General features: G+C 36.5%; 4 protein-coding genes across 5 annotated transcripts; 1 reads left to right on the top strand and 3 right to left on the bottom strand.

Annotated features, from left to right (window-relative positions):
• Window positions 1-27: 27 nt before the first annotated feature.
• Window positions 28-4,115, bottom strand: LOC140756644 (trypsin-7). 2 transcript variants are annotated; one of them, XM_073092191.1, is made up of 8 exons: window positions 3,948-4,115; window positions 3,065-3,206; window positions 2,759-2,836; window positions 2,113-2,257; window positions 1,628-1,738; window positions 955-1,116; window positions 370-495; window positions 28-159 (listed from the first exon to the last, which is right to left on the bottom strand). In XM_073092191.1, the coding sequence occupies exons 1-8, from the start codon at window positions 4,027-4,029 to the stop codon at window positions 49-51; spliced, it is 957 nt and encodes a 318-aa protein (XP_072948292.1). In that variant the 5' UTR covers window positions 4,030-4,115; the 3' UTR covers window positions 28-48. The 2 variants fall into 2 exon arrangements, with proteins under 2 accessions (XP_072948292.1, XP_072948291.1); XM_073092190.1 differs by having other exon boundaries at window positions 1,625-1,738; window positions 3,948-4,112.
• On the top strand, window positions 1,748-7,736 carry LOC140756645 (trypsin). The gene is made up of 6 exons (XM_073092192.1): window positions 1,748-2,006; window positions 5,073-5,242; window positions 5,629-5,827; window positions 6,318-6,573; window positions 6,962-7,144; window positions 7,364-7,736. The coding sequence occupies exons 2-6, from the start codon at window positions 5,212-5,214 to the stop codon at window positions 7,520-7,522; spliced, it is 828 nt and encodes a 275-aa protein (XP_072948293.1). The 5' UTR covers window positions 1,748-2,006; window positions 5,073-5,211; the 3' UTR covers window positions 7,523-7,736.
• A 23-nt stretch (window positions 7,737-7,759) lies between these two features.
• LOC140756643 (trehalose transporter 1-like protein) lies at window positions 7,760-12,327 on the bottom strand. Its single transcript, XM_073092189.1, has 7 exons — window positions 12,166-12,327; window positions 11,594-11,823; window positions 10,883-11,206; window positions 10,541-10,673; window positions 9,935-10,158; window positions 8,627-8,821; window positions 7,760-8,181 (listed from the first exon to the last, which is right to left on the bottom strand). Exons 1-7 carry the CDS (start codon window positions 12,245-12,247, stop codon window positions 7,927-7,929), a joined length of 1,443 nt encoding a protein of 480 aa, XP_072948290.1. The 5' UTR covers window positions 12,248-12,327; the 3' UTR covers window positions 7,760-7,926.
• A 2,935-nt stretch (window positions 12,328-15,262) lies between these two features.
• On the bottom strand, window positions 15,263-20,561 carry LOC140756490 (facilitated trehalose transporter Tret1-like). The gene is made up of 7 exons (XM_073092003.1): window positions 20,396-20,561; window positions 19,515-19,744; window positions 18,804-19,127; window positions 18,355-18,487; window positions 17,718-17,941; window positions 16,204-16,398; window positions 15,263-15,765 (listed from the first exon to the last, which is right to left on the bottom strand). Exons 1-7 carry the CDS (start codon window positions 20,466-20,468, stop codon window positions 15,511-15,513), a joined length of 1,434 nt encoding a protein of 477 aa, XP_072948104.1. The 5' UTR covers window positions 20,469-20,561; the 3' UTR covers window positions 15,263-15,510.
• Window positions 20,562-23,038: the final 2,477 nt, after the last annotated feature.

Raw genomic sequence — 23,038 nt, 5'->3', positions numbered from 1 at the left:
AAAGGATTAAATAAAATAAATCACAAGTTTTTCGACTTAGATTCTTTATCAATATATTTCATTATCAATTGGAATTGCATTATCACTGCTATCCGCGCTTTCAGCAGGAACCGATGTCTCGTTCATTACTTTATCTATCCATGATCGACTGTAAGACACCTGGGAATAAAATTAAAACACATTAAAATTATTTTCTTAGCAAAACTTATAATAACAAATGGACATCGAAATAATAAGTAAATTTATAAAGTTCACGTTAGTAAAATCAAAATCTTCACTGAATATTAAATTCAGTGTTACTTTTGTGTAAAATTTACGAAACTTCTAAAAGCCGATTTTAAGTCTAAATAATATTATTAACAGAAAAACCTTAGCAAATACACCCGGTTTAGACTTGTAAGCGCATTCCTCAGTGCCAGAAAACAGCGCTATCCCAAACAAGGTGCCTGCTCGATTAAGGCCACTGAAGTGGACAGCTGGATCGCCTGTATCGCCCTGTAGAGATACGAATTTATTAATAATTAAGTACATCGAACAAGTTTCAAAACATAAACGCAAATGTATTTTTCAAAAATGCTACGACTCTGGCACTCTATTTGTACCTTTTTTACCTTTAAGCATTATTAAGTATATTTTAGTGAGATAACGATAAAGGAACCTATACTTTTTCCAAGAGTTTCATATTAGTTCTTCTCAGGAATACAACGAGATCCATAATCAACTTCAATTAGGCAGGCAGGTTACTAAGGCAGTTGCCATCTAACATAACATAGTTTCCATTAATGTAAAAATAGGGTAATGCAAAAACGAAAACAATAATAAAGGTCATACCTTAAATTACACCTAAATATTTGCAAGGAGCACGAATTAGATTACACACTGCTGTGAGCAGGCAAACATGACCACAGTCGAAACAATGACTTATAAAAGTTTATATTGTAGGAGTATACTAACAGCGCACAAAGCTACGCCTTTCAGCACACTCTTCAAACACATATGGTCGTGCTGTAGGTGGTAATCGTTGCCGTACAGCAGCCTGCACTCAGCTCGCGCCACCTCTTGCACGATCATGCGCCTCAGCTCCTGGTTCTCACCTTCGCGAATTTGGCCTGTGACCTGGAAACGTTGAAACAGTTAAGACACCAAATTATCGACAACATCAGTGTTGCCTTCAGTCTTAAAGACTTGCAGGTAAAATTCTGTGGAAAGAGTATATTTAGTGTCAGAAATTAGTAAGATTAGTTGTCATTAAACCTTTTCGGAGACTTCAGTTGGAAAACACCTGACGAAGTTGCAAACAAGCATGCTGTCTACCTGATAGTAAGTGGTTGCTGCCGCAATGTACTTCTGCAACTAGCTCCTCCAGGAGTTTTACCTGAAGGTGATCACAGCTGTTCCTATTTTTAGGGACAGTGGTCGCCATATATGTATGTTAATTGGCATAAAAACTCGCTAGACATAGGTGTGGTGGTCCCTCCCCATTTCTTCTGAACTAATCCCCCATTCTAACCAATTTTCAAAACTCCCTTTGCCAATATAGAAGCAACATTATACTTCAAGCTTCAGACCTCATCCACTTGTGAGAGGACATCTAAAACGTTAGCTGTAGGATAAGATAACTTACTACCGAGCCATATCCGGTCACAATGACTTCTCCAAACTTCAGCGGCAGGTCGGAGTCAGGGAATGCGAGCGCTACGATCTGTGTCCGAGCGGTGATTGCTATTTGCATGTTTACCTAAAATTTAAGAGAAATTAAAGAGATTTCACTACGTCGACATCGAGTTGAAAGGTAATGTTATGATAGTCAATTTTTCATTCATTTTCGAAGAAGTTTATAACTTAGTAGGATATTATTTTCGAGTGGGCCAACTAACAGATATACATCATTGTCTTTAACCTATTGTGTTCTTGCTCCTGTCATTTACTCAGAACGAGAAGGAGAACGAGAAGCGTTCTGGTCCGATGATAAGTCCTCTTTGAAGATATTATTTGGAAATTTAGAGGTACTTATTTTTTGGATATGTGTCGACTTTCCGCTACTTGTTAAGAGATCTGGCTACACGCATTCTGAATTATGCTAACGAAGTTTTTCAACAAGTAATTACTTACCTTGACCATAGCAAGGTTATGTTCAGGATAGTACTGGTCCATCCTGTAGTCAGGATGCCTCTCGATATCCACCACAGATAGGATCCTACCACCAAAATCTCTGAACACTGACCCCATGCGTATTGATACTTCTTCGTTTGATACGCTGTAACATAGGTATTTTAATATTTTAGACTTTAAGTGTCGATTAACGGGCGAGCTCCGTTGATTCTACTGTAAGCAATAAAATTTACATGACTTGTAAACAATTCGATATAAAGGCGTTAGTCACATTTAAATAGCGATTAATAGATTATTTTCAAGATCTATTGCCACACCTATTTCAGGCTAACAATGGTGGATCCAGAATATTGGTTTAAAGGGATTTTACAATGCCAAAAGATACAGTTTATTGAAAAAAAGATCTTTCTAGAAGGAGGATTATAAGATAATGCAGTTTTAGAAATAAGGCGATAGTTGAAGAAAAAAGTGTCTACTATTTAAATTTTATCTCTTCGTAAATAGTTACGAATTGCTGAAGTACAACATACGTCTTCCAAGGTAGCAAGGCATCTGTGTTTTGGCAGATAGGACTACAAATCTGTTTGGTTGGTTATGAGTAGACGCGAATTTGAGAAGTCTAGAATTTATAACTTACTAAACTTACTAGTCAAAGCATTGCGCTGCGCTCAATACCCAGAGTTTCCCAACTATAGCGCCACCACACCAGTGCTTTCCGTGTAACCTGGGGGATATATCTATGCATTGTACAAAATGTACAATATTTTGTAAAGTAAACAAACCTTAGGAAAATTAATACAACCAATAAATATCTAGTCATTCATTCGTCGAAAACCATAGTTATTTCAAATTATTGTAGCTTTTTGATATGTAATGCCACACAGATCATATAGATTATAGGGATATGATACAAAGGATCATAGGTAGGTATAGGTATTATATTTTGGCATACCTGACAGATACTGTATATGGATAGTCTTCTAAGCAGACTAGTCCTGTTTCAGTAGTCAATCTTTTTCTTCTGACGTGTGTAAGATCTTCTTCCATTTTTGGCGGGAATTCACATTCTAAATCCGTGTGAGCTGTTGTTGACGCTAATAAAAACAAAATAAAAAATGTTTTCACTGGTTCGCCTCTTTCAAGGGAATTTAAAGTGTCCTTTTTACAATCTTCAAAAGTTCAATTAATTTTTGCATAGTCACAGAAGAGTCAATTATTGATCATTGAGCAGACATTCCTTTTTTTATGAGGAAATATTTAGTAGTATAATTTGGTTAGTATCATAATTTATATAATTGCACGTACCATACATAGATTAGTAAAGATTACTCACTCCTAACAAGAAAATGTACCCAGTTTTGAGAATTGAAATAGTTGCGTTAAAAAGTTATGCCACGTCTCCGTGCTAAAATGTCCCTAAAATATTTGAAATAATTATTTATTAATTATGTAAATTGTACATTGTAATTGTAAATTACGCAGTATTGGTTATTTATTCGTAATTTTTCTCTAAAAATGTTTTTATTTGTCAAGAATTCAAAAAAATAACTTACTATAATGAGCCGTTTGTGGCTTCATTCAATTTCAAGGCGGCGAAGTATCTTTACTAATCTATGGTACCATATTAAGTATTATTGATCCTTGGGTAAGAGATTGGGAGCCAATGTTCTTGGAAATTCAATCTTACTAGATGTAAGATTTAAGTGGAGGGTTTAGGTACATTATAAATCATTGACAATGTATGCCAGTCAACGTTTTTAACTTTAACTTGCGGGAGATATTCAGCCCTTAGAAATCAATCAGTCTAACGGAGTATTTAAAAAGTAACCACTTACCACTTTCAGCTATAAACCTAAGATTAAAATAAAGATTAAGTATAACTAAGAAATTGACTAAGTTGTATAGAAAATCCATCATGCTTTCATCTATACATTACACACAATAACTAATTTCATTTCAATTGCACACACCGAGTTTACAATCTCATCTCTAGTTTGGTTAACGAAAGAAAACAGCTTTGTTGCAAGGTGTGTTTAAGAAAACAATGATGTAATAGTCGAAACATAGTTTACTTAGTTGCCTTTACATTTACAAGTTCACATAGTACTTGACATACTGTTACTTGTTTTTCCCATGGGAAATGGGTACATGTACAATGTACATGATATTAATTCTTTCCCCTTAAATAGCAACATCTTAAACATGATTTACCTTGCTTGACATAAAATATGCGTGGTAATAGGTATAGTTACGTAAGTAAGTAAATAACACAAGATGCCTGTGAGTTTTTAAATAACTTCTCAATGATGTCTTAAGTGTTGATGCGCACTTTGCCAGCGTGTTAAAATATGGCCCAAATCCTTATCAAAGGATCATAGAACCTGGGCAAGGTTCCACAGTGGGTCAACAGAGGGCTGATGATGAAATAGATAATGTTTAAGTGAGCTATCGGTTTGGAAAATCATTCGATCCAAATACTAGATAAAAATACGAATTGATGATCATGTTTAAAAATTTACTTCCTATCGAAGGAAATGTACTTAATTCAGTTAATTACTCACCAAATATATATTATGCCTCCTATAGTCCATGTCGTCAAGGTACGAATAGTGGCCAGATTCTCAATAGTATTGCAAAATGATAAAAAAATGATTACATTGTAACCACAGATGGGCTTAATCTGCACCAATTGTTCCTACAGAGTCATCTTTTTTGAAACACGCTTTCTTTTTGCGTCTACAGTAGTATTTAACACCTGTTTCGTTATGATCACATTACAATCTTCACAAAACCTCTGACAAACAATGGAAAAGTAAATCGAAGTTCGCTTACTGAAAGAGTCGAGACATACATAGATACTACTTTATTTGTTGTATCTTAAGTGCTTATACTAAAACAAATCTAACTATGAAATTTACTACGTTTAAAATGTTTGTATTGGTAATTACTGGATGTTTTAGAGGAATTAATTCTGAATACAATGAAGATGGGTCCGCAGAATATGATGCTCAAGATAATTCCTCTTTAAATTCAGAAAGTTATGAGGCTTATAACGTAAGTTCTAGGGAAAACCGTATCGATTCTGAGGATGTGTCGGAGATGGAAAACGATACTCTACATATTAACAAAGGTAAACATAATGCAATTAATTTAAGTGATAAGGTACTCAGACAGTAATCTGTTTGGTAGACCCTTCATCAAGCGCTGAGGGCCACTGGGGGATTTAGTGCGGTAAAAATGAAAAACCCACATAACTCGGCGTCGCTCCCACGGTGTCGGGTGCCTTTGAAGGTTTGCCCTCGTGAACGCAAAAAAAGGCTATAGATATATTACAAAAAATATAATGTCATAAGTTTTCCATTAATATTAAATATTTATAGTGTTAGCTATACGTGCTTTGACATATGAAACAGTAGAAATAGATAGGATTTTGTATGTTTTAGTAGTTTAACTGCATCCTGCTTTGAGTGGTAAAAAACGCTGCTCTTTTTGATGGTACCATTACTTCATTTACAGTCACAGTTAATAATTCAACGTCAAAGGAGTGTACGGACAGAGAAAACAGTATATCAAAAGAGGTGAACCAAACCGTGAGCAAAAAGAACCACGTGAACTATCCTTTCTCAGTGTCTATTCAGAAGAAGTCATCTCACTATACTTCTGGTGCCCTGGTGGATAAACATTGGGTACTGACTTCTGCTAGCGAATTTTTTAAGTAAGTCATGTTACTAACTTATAGTTTTATTTGACTGCGAAATGTATGTGTGTTTTATTCTCTGGTACACCCTACAGACGAAAGGTTTGACGAATTTTAGCACATGTGGTGTAGTTGGATTCATGTTAAAGTAAATTATAGGAACAACTGACATCAGCTTAATAACCTTCTCACTTAATTGTTTTTAAGCAGTCGTTTGTTGTTTTTATAATAATTACTACTGTTGTAAGGGAAATAGAAAACGGGAACTTACTAACTAATATTGACTTTTGTGATATCTGGGGCAGATTTAAAAAGATCAACCTTAAAGGTATTTAAAATAAATTACATGGTGATGGCTCAGAGAGCGTTTCTCATTTCTAGTATTTAGGAAAATACTAATTAATTTTCAAAATAAAGAAAGTAACATACTATACAAAGAAACGTAAGTAAGGATAACTTATCCTACAAAAGGCAAGTAAAAGTAAGTAATAACGCCAATCTCTTTCAGTGTCCGGGAAACAATCAAGTTATTCAGAGCGCGAGTGGGATCCGTTAATTGCAAAAGAGGTGGAGTCCTCATACCGATTAAAATGGTGGAAATTCATCCTTCATACGCTCAAAATAAGCCTGCTTATGACGTCGCACTGTTAAGACTAGCGATGCCCGTTATATATAACGAATTTGTGGCTCCCATCACCATCTCGAATGTCGGAGGAAAAGTCGTCAGCGCCAAGTTCCTAGCAACGTATTGGCCGCGACTGATTGTAAGTAATACAAGTAACATTGGCAATATAAATTATTATGAGTACTTAAGTAATTTTCAGTTCATCTCGTTTGGCCAAAGTTTTAAAATATTTCAAAATTTGTATAATAGCGATAAAATGCGAATTTGTGACTTATAATCCGCATTGAAGAGTTCAAGCTTACATAGTGCATATACACATGCGCCGCTACCTCTGAGTTGGTTGGAAGTCCTCGGAAAATTACGTCTCCATTACCACACCCTTCAAACCAGAACATAGCAGCGCTTAACACTACTCTTAAAAAGGCAGAAACAGGTATGGCGGTGGTGCCGCAGGAATCGAACCACAAAGGGTTTTACCATCTTTGACATTTAGATACCTACCACCAAAAAAATCTGTACTTTTTTAGGTGAGAGGTCAAGTGCTTCCTCAATCAGCAAAGGAACGAGTTAAACAGAACAGTATGAGGGTTTCGACACAGAAGTTAATTCCCTGGGACACGTGCCGCAGTATCATGGAATTGAACAACGTTACTCTAGAACATTCTAGCTTGTGCTTGGAACCTATTATCTCCCATCACACACCTTGTATGGTAAGTTTAAATTTTAAAGTAATTTTTCGAGTTTTTGGCTGGAGTTACACAGGGTACCATTCTATAGGATATAATTTTCAGTTACGTCTCAGTACAAATAAGATTTGTTAATCGAGATTTAAATAATTACGTTTGATGAATAAATAATGATAAGAGACCGATGATAAAAAAGAAAAATGTAGATGTTTTATTTATGACTAATTTTACCACTTTTGACAGCCCGATCCTGGAGCACCAGTTTTGGCGAAGGATGGGCTCTGGGGCATCACGTCTGGTTGGACGCCAAAGTCATGCCTCGTCAGCTCAGCCACTGTATTCACGCGGCTCTCCTCGCCGCTAGTGCGATCATGGTTACAATTATTCCTAGTTGATTATTAAAATTCTGAGTCATTCAAAGCTCTAGGTATAAACGACGTGCTACTAGCAAGAAATGATCGATTTAAGTGGTCAATATTATGTAACTTTGGAGTTGCAAAACTAACGCGTTTTAAAGATCTCCATTAAAATAAGTTCTAAGGTAACATTTTAGAATTAATGATTAATTTAATAGGCCATTTTTGTACCTTTTGTAAATAAAAAAATATTTCATATTTTTTCTCATTTTATTTACTCCCTTAAATACAAACCAGTCCTAAAATTCACATCCTTAGAGCAAAGTTATCAAAGGATTTCGATTCATCGTATCTAAATTTCGAAGCCGTTGAAGCGTGGATATGGAGATGATGAAGTGTATGCCTGTCCAAAAAGTTTAAAAGTCTATGTTTTAAACGTCCCAAAAAGTCCTACGTGGGATTCTTATCCACCTTCTCCAAGCCTATCCTGATTGCTAGAGCCTTCTCTATTTGCTCCACATTCTTCCCTCTGGTCTCCGGCAAGAAGATTGCAGTGAAGAATACCCCAAACATGTTGATTCCGGCGAAGATGAAGAAGGTTGTGTGGAGACCGATAGCATTGGATAACGGCATGTAACCCACAATCGGAAGGAAAGCCATAAACCACGCTAATGTGACTATGAGTCCCATGACTTTTGCTCGAATCTGAAATAGGTTACGCGAATTAATAAAATATTTTATTATGGAAGTAAAAAATAATAAACGGAGAGTTGCAGGGAGAATTCATGACGAATACTGGATTTTGTAAATGGGCGAGAGGCCAAGCCATCTACTGAAACATTTTAATAGAACTAACACAATCAGACAACTGCCTTATACCTTACTGCCAGCAATTTGTTTTGAGGATTTCTACAAAGAAAGCGTTTGAGCTACAGTTTAGATGCAGTTCTTAGAAACAAATATGGAATTTGTTGGGTGGAAAGTCTCTTGTAGATGTTTTAGCAATAAAGACCACTTATTATAAAACCTACTCACTTCTGCTAAGTCTTTGAGAATCTAGAAGAGATAGTCTAAAAGTATGTCATGATCACATTATATTTCAACGATAAAGATGATTATATTTGTAAGCTGAAATGCTTAAATTATTTACCTGAAAGCTAAACATCTCAGCCATTACGATAAATGGAAGTGCTGATACACCGCCAGCATACGCCCAAACTGACACGATCATGGACATTATGGGTAACCAGCTGGGGACAGTCCCATCGAAGTGTTTTATCAACATAGACGCCGCTATTCCGAGCATTGAGCATGCAGATATCGACAACATTAACATATTGATTGTCTGCAAAGAATGGACCTGATATAAAGACCTGTACGTGAAGGGCATCGTCGTCAATCTGCTATTGTCCTACTGCTGGACAAGGGAATATTAGTTCGCTATATTTTTCACCGTTATAGTGAAATTCTCATACACATACTTATATCGTAACCATAATAGTTTAAAGTCAAACTTCGCGCTAAATCTATTAATGAGAACTTAACTATTTGATAAGTGAACAGTGTGTGAACTTGCACTACATCGTATTAAAACCTGGAAGCCCGCTGGTGTGTGTGCACGTGGTGGCATTGTGGAACCAAGCCAAAGTCAAGATCCTGGAAGAAGGTACCAAAGGCGGAGTTGACGTGGCAAAGGTAAGTGGGCTCTTTCCTGGATAGCGAAAGTATTCGAGATGACATTAGGTAGCCCCAAAAACTTTAGGGTAACTAAATAGCCTGTGCCTAGGAACGGTTGCTGCACATACGTTGGGGTTGTGAGGGAACCGAGACCTGGGGAAGGGTCGTTACCGCACATACTTTTGTAACACTAAATGTCGAGTTTCCACCTTAAGCTGTTCCTTGTTTTTATACGTGCTTAAGAGTGATTTTACTTACTTAATACTAATTCGACATACTAGCCGACATTAGACGGTAGCCTCAAAATGTTAGGGTAACTAAATAGCCTGTGCCTAGGAACGGTTGTTGCACATAAGTTGGGGTTGTAGGGAACCGGGACCTGGGGAAGGGTCGTTACCGCACATACTTTTGAAACACTAAATGTCGAGTTTCCACCATTAAGCTGTTCCTTGTTTTTATATGTGCTTAAGAGTTTTCTTAAGCTTCTGATTGAGTTTTCTTAAGCTTCTGAGCTTCTGATTTTACTTAATACTACTTAATTCAGGATAACGTAGTACTCAAATTCAATGAGTTTTAAAAGATATTTTTTGTGTGTTTAGATACTGTCTGTATGCTATAGTCTCTCTTTCTATCAATAACACTTTGTATACACAAATATAATTACGAATATAATTTTACACTTAGTAGACCTTCTGATATTTTTCTAGTTGATTTAAAGTTAAATCTGCTTTGCTTTCAAAATTTATAACTTCGAACTATAATGAACCCTAAATCTACTCACCCTTCTGCCTATTCTCTCTGCACATATCATGTTAACGGTAGACCCAAAGATCAGCACGGGGGGGATAGACAGCGTCAACGTTTCTGCGCTGACACTGAGTTTGACGCCGGTTGACGTCAGGATAGGTGACGCGTACGTCATGAGAGCGAAGGCACCATTAAAGCTTTGAGCGGCGAAAATAAATATTGTTATAATTATTCCTCGACGCCAAATGGGATTCTTCACTGTAATTGAAAAGTATTGTGATAAATTAGTCGATTTGGAAATTGCAACGCATCTTAACTTATATCGGTAGTTTATTGAATGTGGTAGAACCCATTGTCGTTCGACTCCGGCGGCACCACCGACACACCTATTTCTGTCTAATAAAAACGTTCTGCTGTGCTCTGGTTCGAAGGGTATGGTAAAGGAGACATAATTTTCGAGGTGTTCCAGCTTAGTCGGGAGTACTGAGGCATCTGTGGTCGACCTCAGGTAGCAATATCTAATCCTATATGGGGTTGATTATAGATGTCCATACATTAGCCACTTACTTACCATCAGACGGGCTACACGCTCGTCTGCTACTCCTTTGTTATAAAATAAATAAATACAATTCTTTCTTACTTATGCTTATTAAAGACATATTTGGTTCAGATTTGTAATTGTCGTTCTCATTCTTCATCATTGCAACTTCACTAATCACAATTTTGTGGTCTTTATCCAATCCTCTCAAGAAAGCTAACGTTGCTATAGCTTCCTGCAATTTATCAATTTCTATTAGACACACTTACATATTATGTAGATAAATAATATTTTGCATTGGCAATTTATTCTGTAATTTCACCCAGGTTAGCCAACCCTGACGTCTCTATCACAGATTTAGATACACGTCTGTGGTATCTATTTAAGGAAAGTATTTTCATAAGTGAAATCATCAGCCAAATATGTAAATCATATCAAACTTACTTCAGTTTTTCCTTGCTTAACCAAAAATGCTGGCGATTGGGGTGCCTTGAAGAGCAGAATTCCAGTTACTACTGGAATACAAGCGACGATGTATACAATTGTGTAATAATCTAAGTATGCTCCCATTATGTACATTACGAAAACGCCAATATTTTGCATGAGGATTATCATGGACACCAGAGTTCCTCTGATGCTATCCTGACTTATCTCCTTGATGTAAAGCACTAGAGCATTGAAACATCCCGCGGCCGCAATGCCGGTGAACGATCGGGATATTATGAGCCAAGTTCCTGATGCGAAACAGAGTCTTAATATCCAGGAAATCTGAAAATAATGAATATTTTTGTATAAGAAAATAAGGGCACAAGATTGTAACTTATTTTTGATAAGTAGAACTAACGAGTTCGCACTTTTATCTCATATTTAGTGGCAATCGTGGCAAAAACATATAGAACGTCTGAAATCGACGACAGATTTTGTAGCTGTTCCAGATGATTCCATGTTTTCTTCTAATATTTCCTATATATGTTCTAAAATCCTTTCGAGTTAGAACCCCAAGTAAAAACATGGGCTGGTTTGAAAGGTTCGGTTGGTTTGCTGGTTTGAAATCTCATCTCAGAGCCATTAATAAATAGTGCGCCTTTCAGGTGCTAAATTACATTTTTTATTGTTTCAATGTTTCTAAATTGAAGGAAAAATAGCAAAACTTACTGCTTGTGGCACTATGATTGCCATGACGCTGGCTTTACTACCAAATCTATCAGCTAGGTATGAAAACAGATAAACGGAGAAGACAGCCGCCAGACACAATACACTGGCAATCCAAGACAACGTGACATCGGACAGAGGTTCACCAGCTGGAGACTGTTCGGACTGAAGGATTCTGGCCATAGGAGATATCCAGCCAAGATCCAATCCATACGTGAATACGGTCATGGTTACTAAAAATAATTTAGAACATTAAACCTTAAACCAGATTGGTTGGTACACTCAATGATTACGTAATTGATTTAGACTAAAATTATCGCCGAATTGAGATATTTTATTATGTAACGCGTACTCACAATTAGCCGTTTTTTTAATTTCAAAATTGCCGATATTTCGAATATCGGTAATAAATAAATTAAATAACCGCATATCGTGAGTAGCCGTTACGTAATAAAATAATTACATGATTATCAATAATAATAATAATAGTAATGACTTTGAACATAATTGGATTTCCTTTGGAATATTATACTTTTTAACATTTTTGTAAAGTTGTGATCATATATTACATTTACCTAATAATGCTAGAGTCCATTGCCAATAAGTGTGTCCTTCTTTTTTCGAAATATATTCTTCTTTTGCCTCTTTCATTTTCATAAATTAGTTTGAATTATTCCAAAAGTGTTACGGAGCTAACAGTTCCACTTTAATTTTAATTATTTCTAACGTATCGTGTATTTTCTGTTCCAATTGGAATACAATTAAATTAGTTTCAGATAACGGGCAATAAATAGAGTAAGAAGCTCTAATATTTGTTAAGATAGTTGTGTTATGGTTATAGCTTTTTATTATAGGGTCTTCACGTGTACAACAGGAATATGAAATTCTGGTGATAAATATGATATGTGAAGTTTTTTTGATGTTAAATGAAGTTTCCAGTAATTCCATTATTGGAATTCGAATGAAACCCCCTCCCCTTCTTAATTTTCCTAAAGGTTTTCTTGAAGGGCGAGAAATACGCTATGAGAAAATGTAAGTGTCTAAGTTTTCTTTATACTTTTTCTTTTTAAGTTTCTTGTGACATATGTGGTGAATAAGAGCTTTGTGACCTTAGTTCTCGCGCTGATAGGACTTTTGAAATGCAAAAAATGCATAATACTTTCGAGGATATCTCTTACTGTTTTTAATAACATTGCAGTAGTGAATGGGCATCCAGCCACTTGGTGGTAAGTGGTCACTGCCCTCCACAGACATTTTTCCATTTTGTGTCATTCACAGGCATCGCCATGTGGAAGTTAGCCGGCAACTGTACCCTTCCACCGAACCCCAGGACCTGCTGGCAAGCAGTCGGTACCGTAAGTGGAAGGCGGCGGTGGTAGCTAGCTCCCCGAAACATGTCGATTAACCTTTTGTTTCTGTTATCATACCATTCAAACCCGAACACAGCAGTGCTTACTACAACTGTTGTTAGACAGGAGTACGTATGGTGTGGTGCTTCCCGAGACAACTTTTTAGCCTTCCGTACGCCTCCCATCCGTCCCGTTACTCTCACAGTCATTGTTCCTTTCTCTAAGTAGTTAGGTTGCTCTAGAATCCATTAAAATGAACAGCCCTATAGGTAAGATGTAATATCCCTGGAAATTGCTTTATTTACAAAAAGATTAATTATGTCATCGTCAGCATGCGGCTTCTGATAATGATGATTTATTTATATGCAACAACGATAAAATTACCACCAATGTACACAAAAAATGTAATATTTTAATCTTATCTAAATATTTGAAACGCAATACAATTTATTTATAGTGCAGTGATAGCCTAGTGGTTAAGAAACTCGGCCTCTCGATCGAGGGGTCCGAGGTTCAAATCCCAGGCACGCACCTCTGATTTTTCAAAGTTATGTGCGTATTAGAAATTAATTATCACTTGCTAAAACGGTGAAGGAAAACATCGTGAGGAAACCTGCATACCTGAGAGATTTATATAAAAAAAAACTCAAAGATATATGAAGTCTACCAATACGCACTTGGCCAGCGCGGTGGACTATGACCTAATCCTTCTCATTATGAGAAGAGACCCGTGCCCAGCAGTGGGACAGTAATGGGTTGATGATGATGATGATGACAATTTATTTATACAAGATTAATTTTTAATTGACTACTCGTATGGTCTTCCAGATAGCCCCACTTTTGATGATACGTAGTTGGATATTTGCTGAGTAATTTTCCAAAAGATGTAGCTTTTGTAATCTTTGATAGTTGAGTCAATTTTATTTTGGTACATTATAGAAAGATATCAGCAAGTGACGAAAATGTGAATAAAAAACGGAAGTTGTATTATTATTTAAAAATGAATTTGCATGAAATACAATATATATTTAAGTAGAAATATAGACCTTTTTTTTTTTGTTTACGAGGGGGAAACCTTCAAAAGGTACCCGGTGTCGTGGGAGCGACGTAGGGTTATGTGGGATTCTTACCGCACTAAAACCCCCCCGGTGGCCGTCCTCGGCGCTGCGTAGAGGACTCCGGGATCTCCAAAGGAACGCAACCGGAGCCCTCTTAGCGCGTTGCCCCGTCGGGCTCCGCCCAGGTGAGCTTGGCGCTCGCCACACCGTCTGGTGCGTACGACGGTATGCGACCACACATACCGCCGTCCTTCCCGGGGCCGCTGGCTGGGCGGTTCGAGCTCCCACTCTTGCCACCCGCAACCCCGGAAGCCCCCTTTTAGTCGCCTCTTACGACAGGCAGGAGATACCGTAGAGAAATGTAGACCTAACCTCAGTCATGGCCATCTAATACAGCAACCAAGATGATATCCGAGTTTGGAGTTCCTCTACTCAGCGCTGAGGGCGTCCACCGGTGGATTATCTGGTGTCGTTCCCACGACATTGGGTGCCTTTTGAAGGTATGTCCATCACATCAGCAAAGGCAAAGTAAGTAGTTAATCATTATCGATACAAGTCATTTGCCAGCCTGTTTTATGAAATAGCTATCTTTCAGGAAGTTAGATTGGTTATTTGATGGCTAATTGAGCTATTTGACTGCGATAAATGCGACAAAAAGTTTACTGTAGTATTAAGTACGTAGCTGTGACAGTATAATTTGATGGCAATGTTGACCTCAAACTCCTCAATATTCATATAAGGTTGCTTAGGTACTGCCGTCTAAACTAAAATAATTTGCATTTTTCTCATTTTTCATCTTTAATGTATCTACTTAGCCTTTAAACAAAAAACTTTATTTTGCACTTTGAAAAGATATTAGTATTAAAATGATAATAGTACTTCAATCACTAATAAGAACTAATAGTAGTTATATTTTATACTGCATATCCTATGTAGGTATTTTGCGTATTATTCCTGTTGGTCTTTTTGATTACTAATTACTTAATTTGATTTCTAACGATAGGTATTTGCGGTTCTTTGTTTTCTTTAATTGTTACTTCTCAATCTATTTTTTATGCTAAAAGCATAAAAAATAGATTGAGAGAGAGCAAATATTTTTTGCTGTACTTTTCGACGGGTTTTGTATAGAACTCCCAGTCGTGTGGAAGCTTTTTTCATAACTACTTTTTGCTTACCTACTAACTTATTTTTAACTATATGATATTTAATATAAAAAAATGAAAACATCATCAAAAATACATTCTTTAATATCACATGTTCTCACAATTCACATTTCACTATAAACGAAAATACGGATATAAAATCTATTTTAGATTACACATTATAGTCAAAAGTGGACGAGTCAGGTTTAATCAGGAAGGTACCACGGCGGACCCTCACACCCATCTCAGGCATGAAGCAGTTCTGCATCAGAAGGTTATATTTGAATAAAATCAAATCAAACCATTTTATTCAACAAAGATTAGCAATATTCGTAAACCCAATGTTTTGTACAGGCCATATTCAAAATCAGCTACGTCATATTCTTATCCACTTTGTCCAGGCCAATCCTGATTGCTAAATCCTCCTCTATTTGCTCCACGCTCTTTCCCCTGGTTTCTGGTAAGAAGAGCAGGGTAAAGATTATGCCGAAGGTGTTGACTCCCGCGAAGATGAAGAAGGTGGTGTGAAGACCAGCAGCATTTGACAGCGGTATGTAGCCAATAAGTTGTATGAAGGATGCTAACCACGCCAAGGTTATAGTCATGCCAAGAACTTTTGCTCGGGTCTGAAAACATATTGAGAAGGTTGTTATTCTTTGCTCGTACTTTATGCCGTACGTTGCGATCTTGGGTTAGTGTTAAATATGGTGTTAAATATCCTAACATAGTCTATATTATTATTAGTATTAGACTGTAACTCTCAGAAGTCGAGCTACTAGCGGTCACCAATCTAAGTCTTGACTGTGTACAACGATGCTTAATTTTATAAATCGAGAAGAATCTAGAAAAACTGCATTTCGCTTAAACATAACGTTACTAGTTTTTTACGCATGTTTTTATTCATTGCTATTATGCATACACATCAGGCAATAGGTTGAATGGTATTCCGTTTATCTTATTTTGGTCCTTAGCTCAAAATGTGAAAGCTTTAAATGTGGCGTTTACCGCAATGTATATATGATCTAATTTGGTTGTGGAAAATACTATTCAATAACCAAATTCACCTGAAAACTAAACATCTCAGCCATGATAATATATGGTAACGCTGCTACGCCACCAGAATATGACCAAACGGATGTCATCATGCACAAAATCGGCAGCCAGTTGGGCACGGTCCCGCCGTACAGTTTCATCAGCATGGAGACACCTATGCCCAGGTTGGAGCAAGCAGCTATCGACAGCATAATGATGGAGTGGGTCTGAAATAACATAAAATAACTCGTATAAAGAGAATTTATAATGGCGATAATTGAGAGATCCACAAGGATGAATGCAAATCTGTTTTCTGATTTGAACGTTGCAGAACCCGCCATACCTTTTATGCTTAATAACAGCAGTGTTCACCGCTGCTGCGTTAGGGCTTGAAGGGAGATATACTTATTGAAGTGAATTGTTTTAATATGGCACCAATAGCAGGCATTCGGACAGCAGTCCGAACTATCTCGTGCCACGGGGCAAACTGAAAATCAGCGCCAAGATGCGGTTTACCTGCTTAAGGTATTCGCTGAGCTTGTCCCCATTCACGTTTGTTGCAGCACATATAGTATATTAACCCTAGAGTGCTCGCGCTATGAGCATTTTGCCCCCTCGTGTCTAACCTACTTATTTTAGAAATTAGAAGAAATTTAAGGCGCAGGCGACCGCAGGAGGATGCGGTTATTGCTGGTGTGTCGCGTTTGGCGGCAAATTGCTAACTGCGCGACTACTCAAGTAAGTAAAATTAATGTGCCTGATCTTTTAGTATTGTTGAAATATTGTTATTTTTAGTTGTATATAATGTTATTTTGATGTAAACATCGTAACACCATTGATATTTATTGTGTTTTTGTGAATTATGGGCGATTTTCTATATTTTATTTTTTCTACTAACTAATATTTTTTAGGTAAGTGACACCGGAAAACTACAAGAAAATGAAGAAGTAACACGCACAAATATATATCCTCGGGTAAAGAAGGTATATGCGCAGTATGTCTATCAAAAACAAAAAAAGAAGAACCAAAAAAGGGTCCAATAGATGCGGACAGATACTGTGCAACGAACATTGTATGTGTATCTTTCCGGACTGTTTTGCTGAAGTACATATCGAAGATACAGGAAAACATTTAATTTTGATATTTAGTTTAATTTTTTATGTGTTAAGGTAAAGATATTGCAAAAAGTTAAAAAAAGTACCCAAGATATACTAAAGCCTTTTTTTTAAATAATTACTATTTACAAAACTTTAGTAAATGATAATTTATGAAAGTCTATGTTTTATTCTATTCCTTTAAAATTATTAATGATTTATTTAACTAAAATTAGCAAAAATAAACATGTGCGGCAAAATGCTCACCACGCGAGTACTCACGTTTCATGGAAAGGCGCGACTACTCTAGGGTTAAAGGAGTAATTTCAGAATTTTTAGATGTCTATGGGCAGTAGTAGCCGCTTGCCACCAGGTGGAGGGCAGGCTCGTCTGCTACTTCTATATTATAAAAAAAAGAGTTACTATACAATAGATGCTAAAACGTTTCTCACCCTTCGTCCTATTCTATCCGCACATATCGTAAACACGATGGAGCCAAATATCAGAATGATGGGTATAGACAGCGTCAACGTCTCCGCGCTGACGTTGAACTTGACGCCAGTTGACGTCAGGATGGATGACGCATAAGTTGTTACGGCAAAGGCACCGTTCATACCTTGCACCATTATTATAACGGTGGATACGATAAGCCCACGGCGCCATATCAGATTCTTTACTGAAAGTTAACATAAATGGCTTGTCAATAAATATATTGTTTTGGAATTTGGAATTTAAATACTAAGTAATTCCATTTTTTTCTTCAAATAAATGTAATTGCAATCATGTGGATGATTTAAATTTAACATTAATGTAGTTCACTGTATTTAGGCCACGACGACATCTTTTCCTATCTTAAAATAATGCAGTACCATCATGTTATAGTGTTTTGGGTAAAAAGGTATAGAAAAAAAGATATTCCAGGTTTAGCCATAGCCGCTTTGCCCCAACCCGTAATTATAGGCACTAGTACTATATAAAAGTGGATTTAGTTTTACTGCCAATTTTTTATTTTATTTTATCTTTTATTTATTATTTTTTTCATTGGAGGATACTTCGTGGATTGCTGTAAATTATATTAGAATAACTCACCTATAGTAATAAGCGACAAATTAGGCTGAGATTTGTAATAGTCGTCTTCATTTTTCATAAATTCCACTTCACTCATCACAGTTTTGTGATCCCTATTTAATCCTCTCAAGAAAGCTACTGTAGCAATTGCTTCCTGTAAATCATATTGTGAAGAAATAATAATTTGAGAGCTTGAGGAATTGTATTTTTTGGTAATTTTGTGACAGGCTCAAATGGACCATTGCTGATTAATGAAATTTTAAAACGTGCAAATCTGCGGATAAGTTCAGTATTTTTGGGGTGAACAGTTTAATTAAATGTTTTTCATTTTTGTATATATGTAAATTTTGTAAATAATAACTTGTTGTATATTATGTAGTTACAATTGATTGAAATTTTTGAAATTTTCCAATATTTATGACTAAAGTTGCCTAATAATTATACATATTATTAAACTGTAAGGAACTTACATCTATCTTCCCTTGTTTAACCAAAAAAGCAGGTGATTGTGGCGCTTGGAACAGCAGAATTCCGTTAATTACGGGTATACAGGCCACGATCCACGTGACCATATTATAATCCAAGTACGCTCCCATTATATACATTAATAGAACACCAATATTCTGCACCAGAACTAACATAGACCCCAAGACTCCTCGAACGCTGTCCTGGCTTATTTCCTTGACGTACATGACTACGGCGTTGAAGCACCCACCGGCGGCAATGCCACTGATGAATCGGGAAGTGATCAACCATGGACCAGAAACAAAACAGAGTCTGATAAGCCAAGAAATCTGAAAGAAAATAATCCCTAGTGTAGCGTATAAGCAAGCTTGATATCAGATATAGGATTATACTCTATGTTGCGACAGAATTAGGTATATTATATTCGTTTCGGATTAAGCAAAGCGGTAGCTTAAGCCTACGTGACGCTTTTCAGTTTTCATCATAGGATGAGAAATCGACGTTTTGAGTCAATAATTATGGGTCATGAAATAGTTGGCTTGCCAGCCTCGGTGACAATCTCGAAATAGATACGTTTTGGAAATATATCGCATTTAAGGACCTCTTTAAATTATAAAGCGATATTTAGCAATAATATAGCAGATATAAATTAATGATGCTTCTACTCCAAAGTTAGGTACCATTCGACCACCATTGAATATAGTATAGTAACTTACCGCTTGAGGAGTCGCGATAGCAATGACGCTAACCTTACTCCCAAATCTTTCAGCAATGTATGAGTAGATGAAGACAGCAAAAACAGCTGCCAAACACACAATGCTGGCGATCCAAGACACTGTGATATCGGATAGTGGTTCCCCAGCTGGTGACTGCTCTGACTGCAGTACCTTGACCATGGGAGACGTCCAACCGACGTCCAGGCCATACGTGAACAGTGTCATGTTTACTGAAAAAAGGGTAAAGATGATAGCACCATTCGAGGATTGAGTGAGTATAGTCCACGTAAAACTGCTAGTCTGTTCTCAATATAGAAATGAATCGCGTCGCCATAGCAAATTGTATGACTACACCTGCTCGCAACAACTTCACAGCGGACTATCAGTTTGGCGCGGACTATACCACAGCTCAATTTATTTCTGTATCACACTTTGACTAAGCGAAGACAGAATATTCGTTTGTTAGCTATATCTTAATAAGTATTCTTGTTTAATATATATTTTTTTATATTAGACAAGTAACAAATGAATATACACTCCATCTTATAGTAATTGGTTACTGCCGCCCATGGACATCTGTAATCAATTCCAGATAAGACTAGAGCATTACTTGAGGTCGGCCATAGATGGTTTGATGCCGTTGTGGACTAAGTTGGAATGCCTCAGGTAAGATGGAGACCTATGTCTTCTTTACCACGCCAAATACAAGAACACAGCAGCGCTTAAAATTGCTGTTATAAGGTAGTACTAGGAAAGGCGGTGGTGCCTCCGGAGTAGAACCATAAAAGGTTCTACCACTATCAAGTGTATGTAAGAAGTTAGAATTTGTTTGATATGATTTGGTACCTAGTTGTAATTTGTTGAAATCTTTAAAAAATTACCTAATAGTGCTAAAATCCATTGCCAGTATGTGTGTCCTTCTCTTTTTTCCTGTTCTTCCTTCATCTCTTGCATTTCTAGATTTAATTAAATTTTAATTAAGTATTTAATATCTAAAGTTCCATAGGTGATTTAATTGTCGTTTTCTCAGTGTCGTGGGGCTTAATGTGTTTCTTTTTAATAACGATTGAAATACAATTGAATCAGATATCTACACTGTATAAATATTGAAACATTTGCTAGGGCTGTATACCAGTATATGGTTTCATGGATATGATTATTTTATTATTATTATGGTTCACCACCGTCACTTATTTTTTGCGTGGAGCAGTTCTTGCGATTCGGTGGAAGGGTGTGGATGCTGGGTGTCTTACGTACGAGGCGCCCTACTTAGTCCACAGGAGTGGCTATGCGTCTGTGACTGTTCTTAACCCATCTTTACCCATCGTTGCGTAAACGCAACATTTTATGTTTGATTTTTTTCGGTATTAAAAATAGGGCAGTAAATCTCTGAGATCTTATCCAGTCTGTAAAAGAAAACCTGAAATACAGGTTATTATTATTTGGACACTTAATTTAATCAAAATTATATTTTATTTTTTATTTTGAAAAACAGCGAATTGAGTCTTCTCCAGACAGACAATTTCATTAAATCATAAAAAATATTAATTAAAATAAATTCGAACTTTTTACACTAAACAAATATTTAACAATCCTTTATTTATGAGTTTAATAATTCTGTTGAACAAGAAGACCTATATATATAGTGTAACTTAGACTTCCACAAAATGTTGCGTGTATGTAACGTTGGGAGATTTATTGAATGTTTGTTATTGTAATGCCGCGACCCATTGATGCTAGAGATTTATAGTAAACAATGATTTCTTGGAGCTCATGTGACACAAACGCTTTTGTTTCATCAGTTAGTTACTTGTTGAACTTCAAGCTCTCTGGTTTACGTAGTAACCCACACAGAAGTGAATTTGTACAATATGGCTCTTAAAAAAGCATTGTCATCACAAGAAATTATGGCCGTGTTGGAAGAAGAGGAAGATTTACAAAATGCTAACCAAATTGATGCTGTATACATCCCTCCACCGGTTGACAATCTTACAGACGAAGAAGACCTAGATGATGATATGTTGGGTGGTTTCGACAGCACTCTGCCCACCGACATCGCTGGAACGTACGAAATCCATACTGACTTACCCACTGAGTCTGAAAATATGCTAGACCAGACCAGTCCTTCAACTTCAAGAAAATCGAAAAGGCCAAAGAAGTCACCAAAATGTATTCCAGACTGGAAAATGGGTCATCCGACATATATAAACTTTCCTATAAGTGATGAAACCGTTATAAAACAAAATATTGAACAACGTGTAGGCGGAAAAACACCTTTTGAAGTATTTTCCTTATTTTTCAGTGATGAAGTTTGGGAACAGATTGTAAACTTCTCAAAAAAATATGCTTGTGACCATAATCGACATTTATTCACACTTACGGTAGCAGAACTCAAAAGATTTCTTGGTATATTATTCCTGACCGGTTATCATTCTCTGCCTTCAACAAAACTGTACTGGTCTAAAGATGAAGACAAAAATGTACCGATTGTAAGAAAGTGTATGAGTCGAAACAAATTCGACTGTATAAAGGAAAATATTCACTTATGTGACAACGCTGACTTGGACAAAAATGATAAATTTGCCAAATTGCGTCCTATTTTCAATGTCATCAACAAAAAGAACATGCAGTTTGGGATATTTTCACATAACTTGTCAATTGACGAAGAAATGGTGCCGTATTTTGGACGTCATGGTTGCAAAATGTTCATCAAAGGAAAGCCTGTTAGATTCGGATTCAAGCTTTGGTGTTTATGCAGTGCAAGTGGCTACTTGTATCAGTTTATTCGATATGGTGGCAAAAGTAGTAATGTCACTAGAAGTGACTTGGGTTTGGGAGAAAATACTGTTTTAGATCTGTTGTCCCTAATTGAAGATCCTTGTAAACATCGCGTATTTTTTGATAATTTTTTTTCTTCATATAAACTATTTTGCATCCTAAAAGAGAAAGGTTACTTTGCTACCGGTACTATCAAAGAAAATTGTACAATGAACAAAACTTTGAAAGCTACGAAAATTCTCAGTAAAAAAGAGATAGGGTCATTCGATTATTGTTTTGACAAACAAAATGAAGTGCTGTTGGTTCGATGGAATGACAATTCTGTGGTAACTGTAGCTACTAATAATGGCAAAGTAGAACCATTGGTTACTGCAAGACGTTACGACAGAAAAAATAAAAAGATGATGAATGTGCAACAGCCTCAAGTAATAGCAGATTATAATAAAAATATGGGAGGAGTTGATCTTCATGATAATGGAATAGCCAACTACAGAATTCGAGTAAGAGGGAAGAAGTGGTGGTGGCCACTTTTCATCAATTTGATTGACAGCGTTTTGGTGAATTCGTGGAAAATTTACAATATGGTAAATGAACAGACCTTGAGTCAATTAGATTTCAAATCTTACGTTGCTGTAACTTTGATGAAAAGTGAAGAAGCACAGTTAGCCACACATTCTAATTCTTTGAATGTTTCAAATACAAATATGGGAAGACCATCCAAGAACGCATTGCCTACTAATATTCGC

This window comes from Epargyreus clarus, unplaced genomic scaffold (genome assembly GCF_041222505.1).
Source record: "Epargyreus clarus isolate Ecla_fem2 unplaced genomic scaffold, WU_Ecla_fem_2.2 ptg000035l, whole genome shotgun sequence".
NCBI classification, from domain to species: Eukaryota; Metazoa; Arthropoda; class Insecta; order Lepidoptera; family Hesperiidae; genus Epargyreus; species Epargyreus clarus.
The sequence above is the reverse complement of the archived record's forward strand: the minus strand, read 5'-3'. Positions and strand labels throughout refer to the sequence as shown.

Coding starts and splice junctions, on each gene's coding strand:
- LOC140756490 (XM_073092003.1), bottom strand. CDS start 20,468: ATGCAAGAGATGAAGGAAGAACAGGAAAAAAGAGAAGGACACACATAC. Junction 18,488..18,803: donor TTAAACAAGGGAAGATAGAT/GTAAGTTCCTTA, acceptor TATGATTTACAG/GAAGCAATTGCTACAGTAGC. Junction 17,942..18,354: donor TTTGTCGCTTATTACTATAG/GTGAGTTATTCT, acceptor GTTAACTTTCAG/TAAAGAATCTGATATGGCGC.
- LOC140756645 (XM_073092192.1), top strand. CDS start 5,212: ATGGAAAACGATACTCTACATATTAACAAAG. Junction 5,828..6,317: donor TCTGCTAGCGAATTTTTTAA/GTAAGTCATGTT, acceptor AATCTCTTTCAG/TGTCCGGGAAACAATCAAGT. Junction 6,574..6,961: donor CGTATTGGCCGCGACTGATT/GTAAGTAATACA, acceptor GTACTTTTTTAG/GTGAGAGGTCAAGTGCTTCC.
- LOC140756643 (XM_073092189.1), bottom strand. CDS start 12,247: ATGAAAATGAAAGAGGCAAAAGAAGAATATATTTCGAAAAAAGAAGGA. Junction 11,824..12,165: donor ATGGACTCTAGCATTATTAG/GTAAATGTAATA, acceptor AATTATTTTTAG/TAACCATGACCGTATTCACG. Junction 8,182..8,626: donor CTGAGATGTTTAGCTTTCAG/GTAAATAATTTA, acceptor AACCTATTTCAG/ATTCGAGCAAAAGTCATGGG.
- LOC140756644 (XM_073092190.1), bottom strand. CDS start 4,029: ATGATGGATTTTCTATACAACTTAGTCAATTTCTTAGTTATACTTAAT. Junction 1,117..1,624: donor TGACCGGATATGGCTCGGTA/GTAAGTTATCTT, acceptor CAACGTTTCCAG/GTCACAGGCCAAATTCGCGA. Junction 496..954: donor AAGGCGTAGCTTTGTGCGCT/GTTAGTATACTC, acceptor GTATCTCTACAG/GGCGATACAGGCGATCCAGC.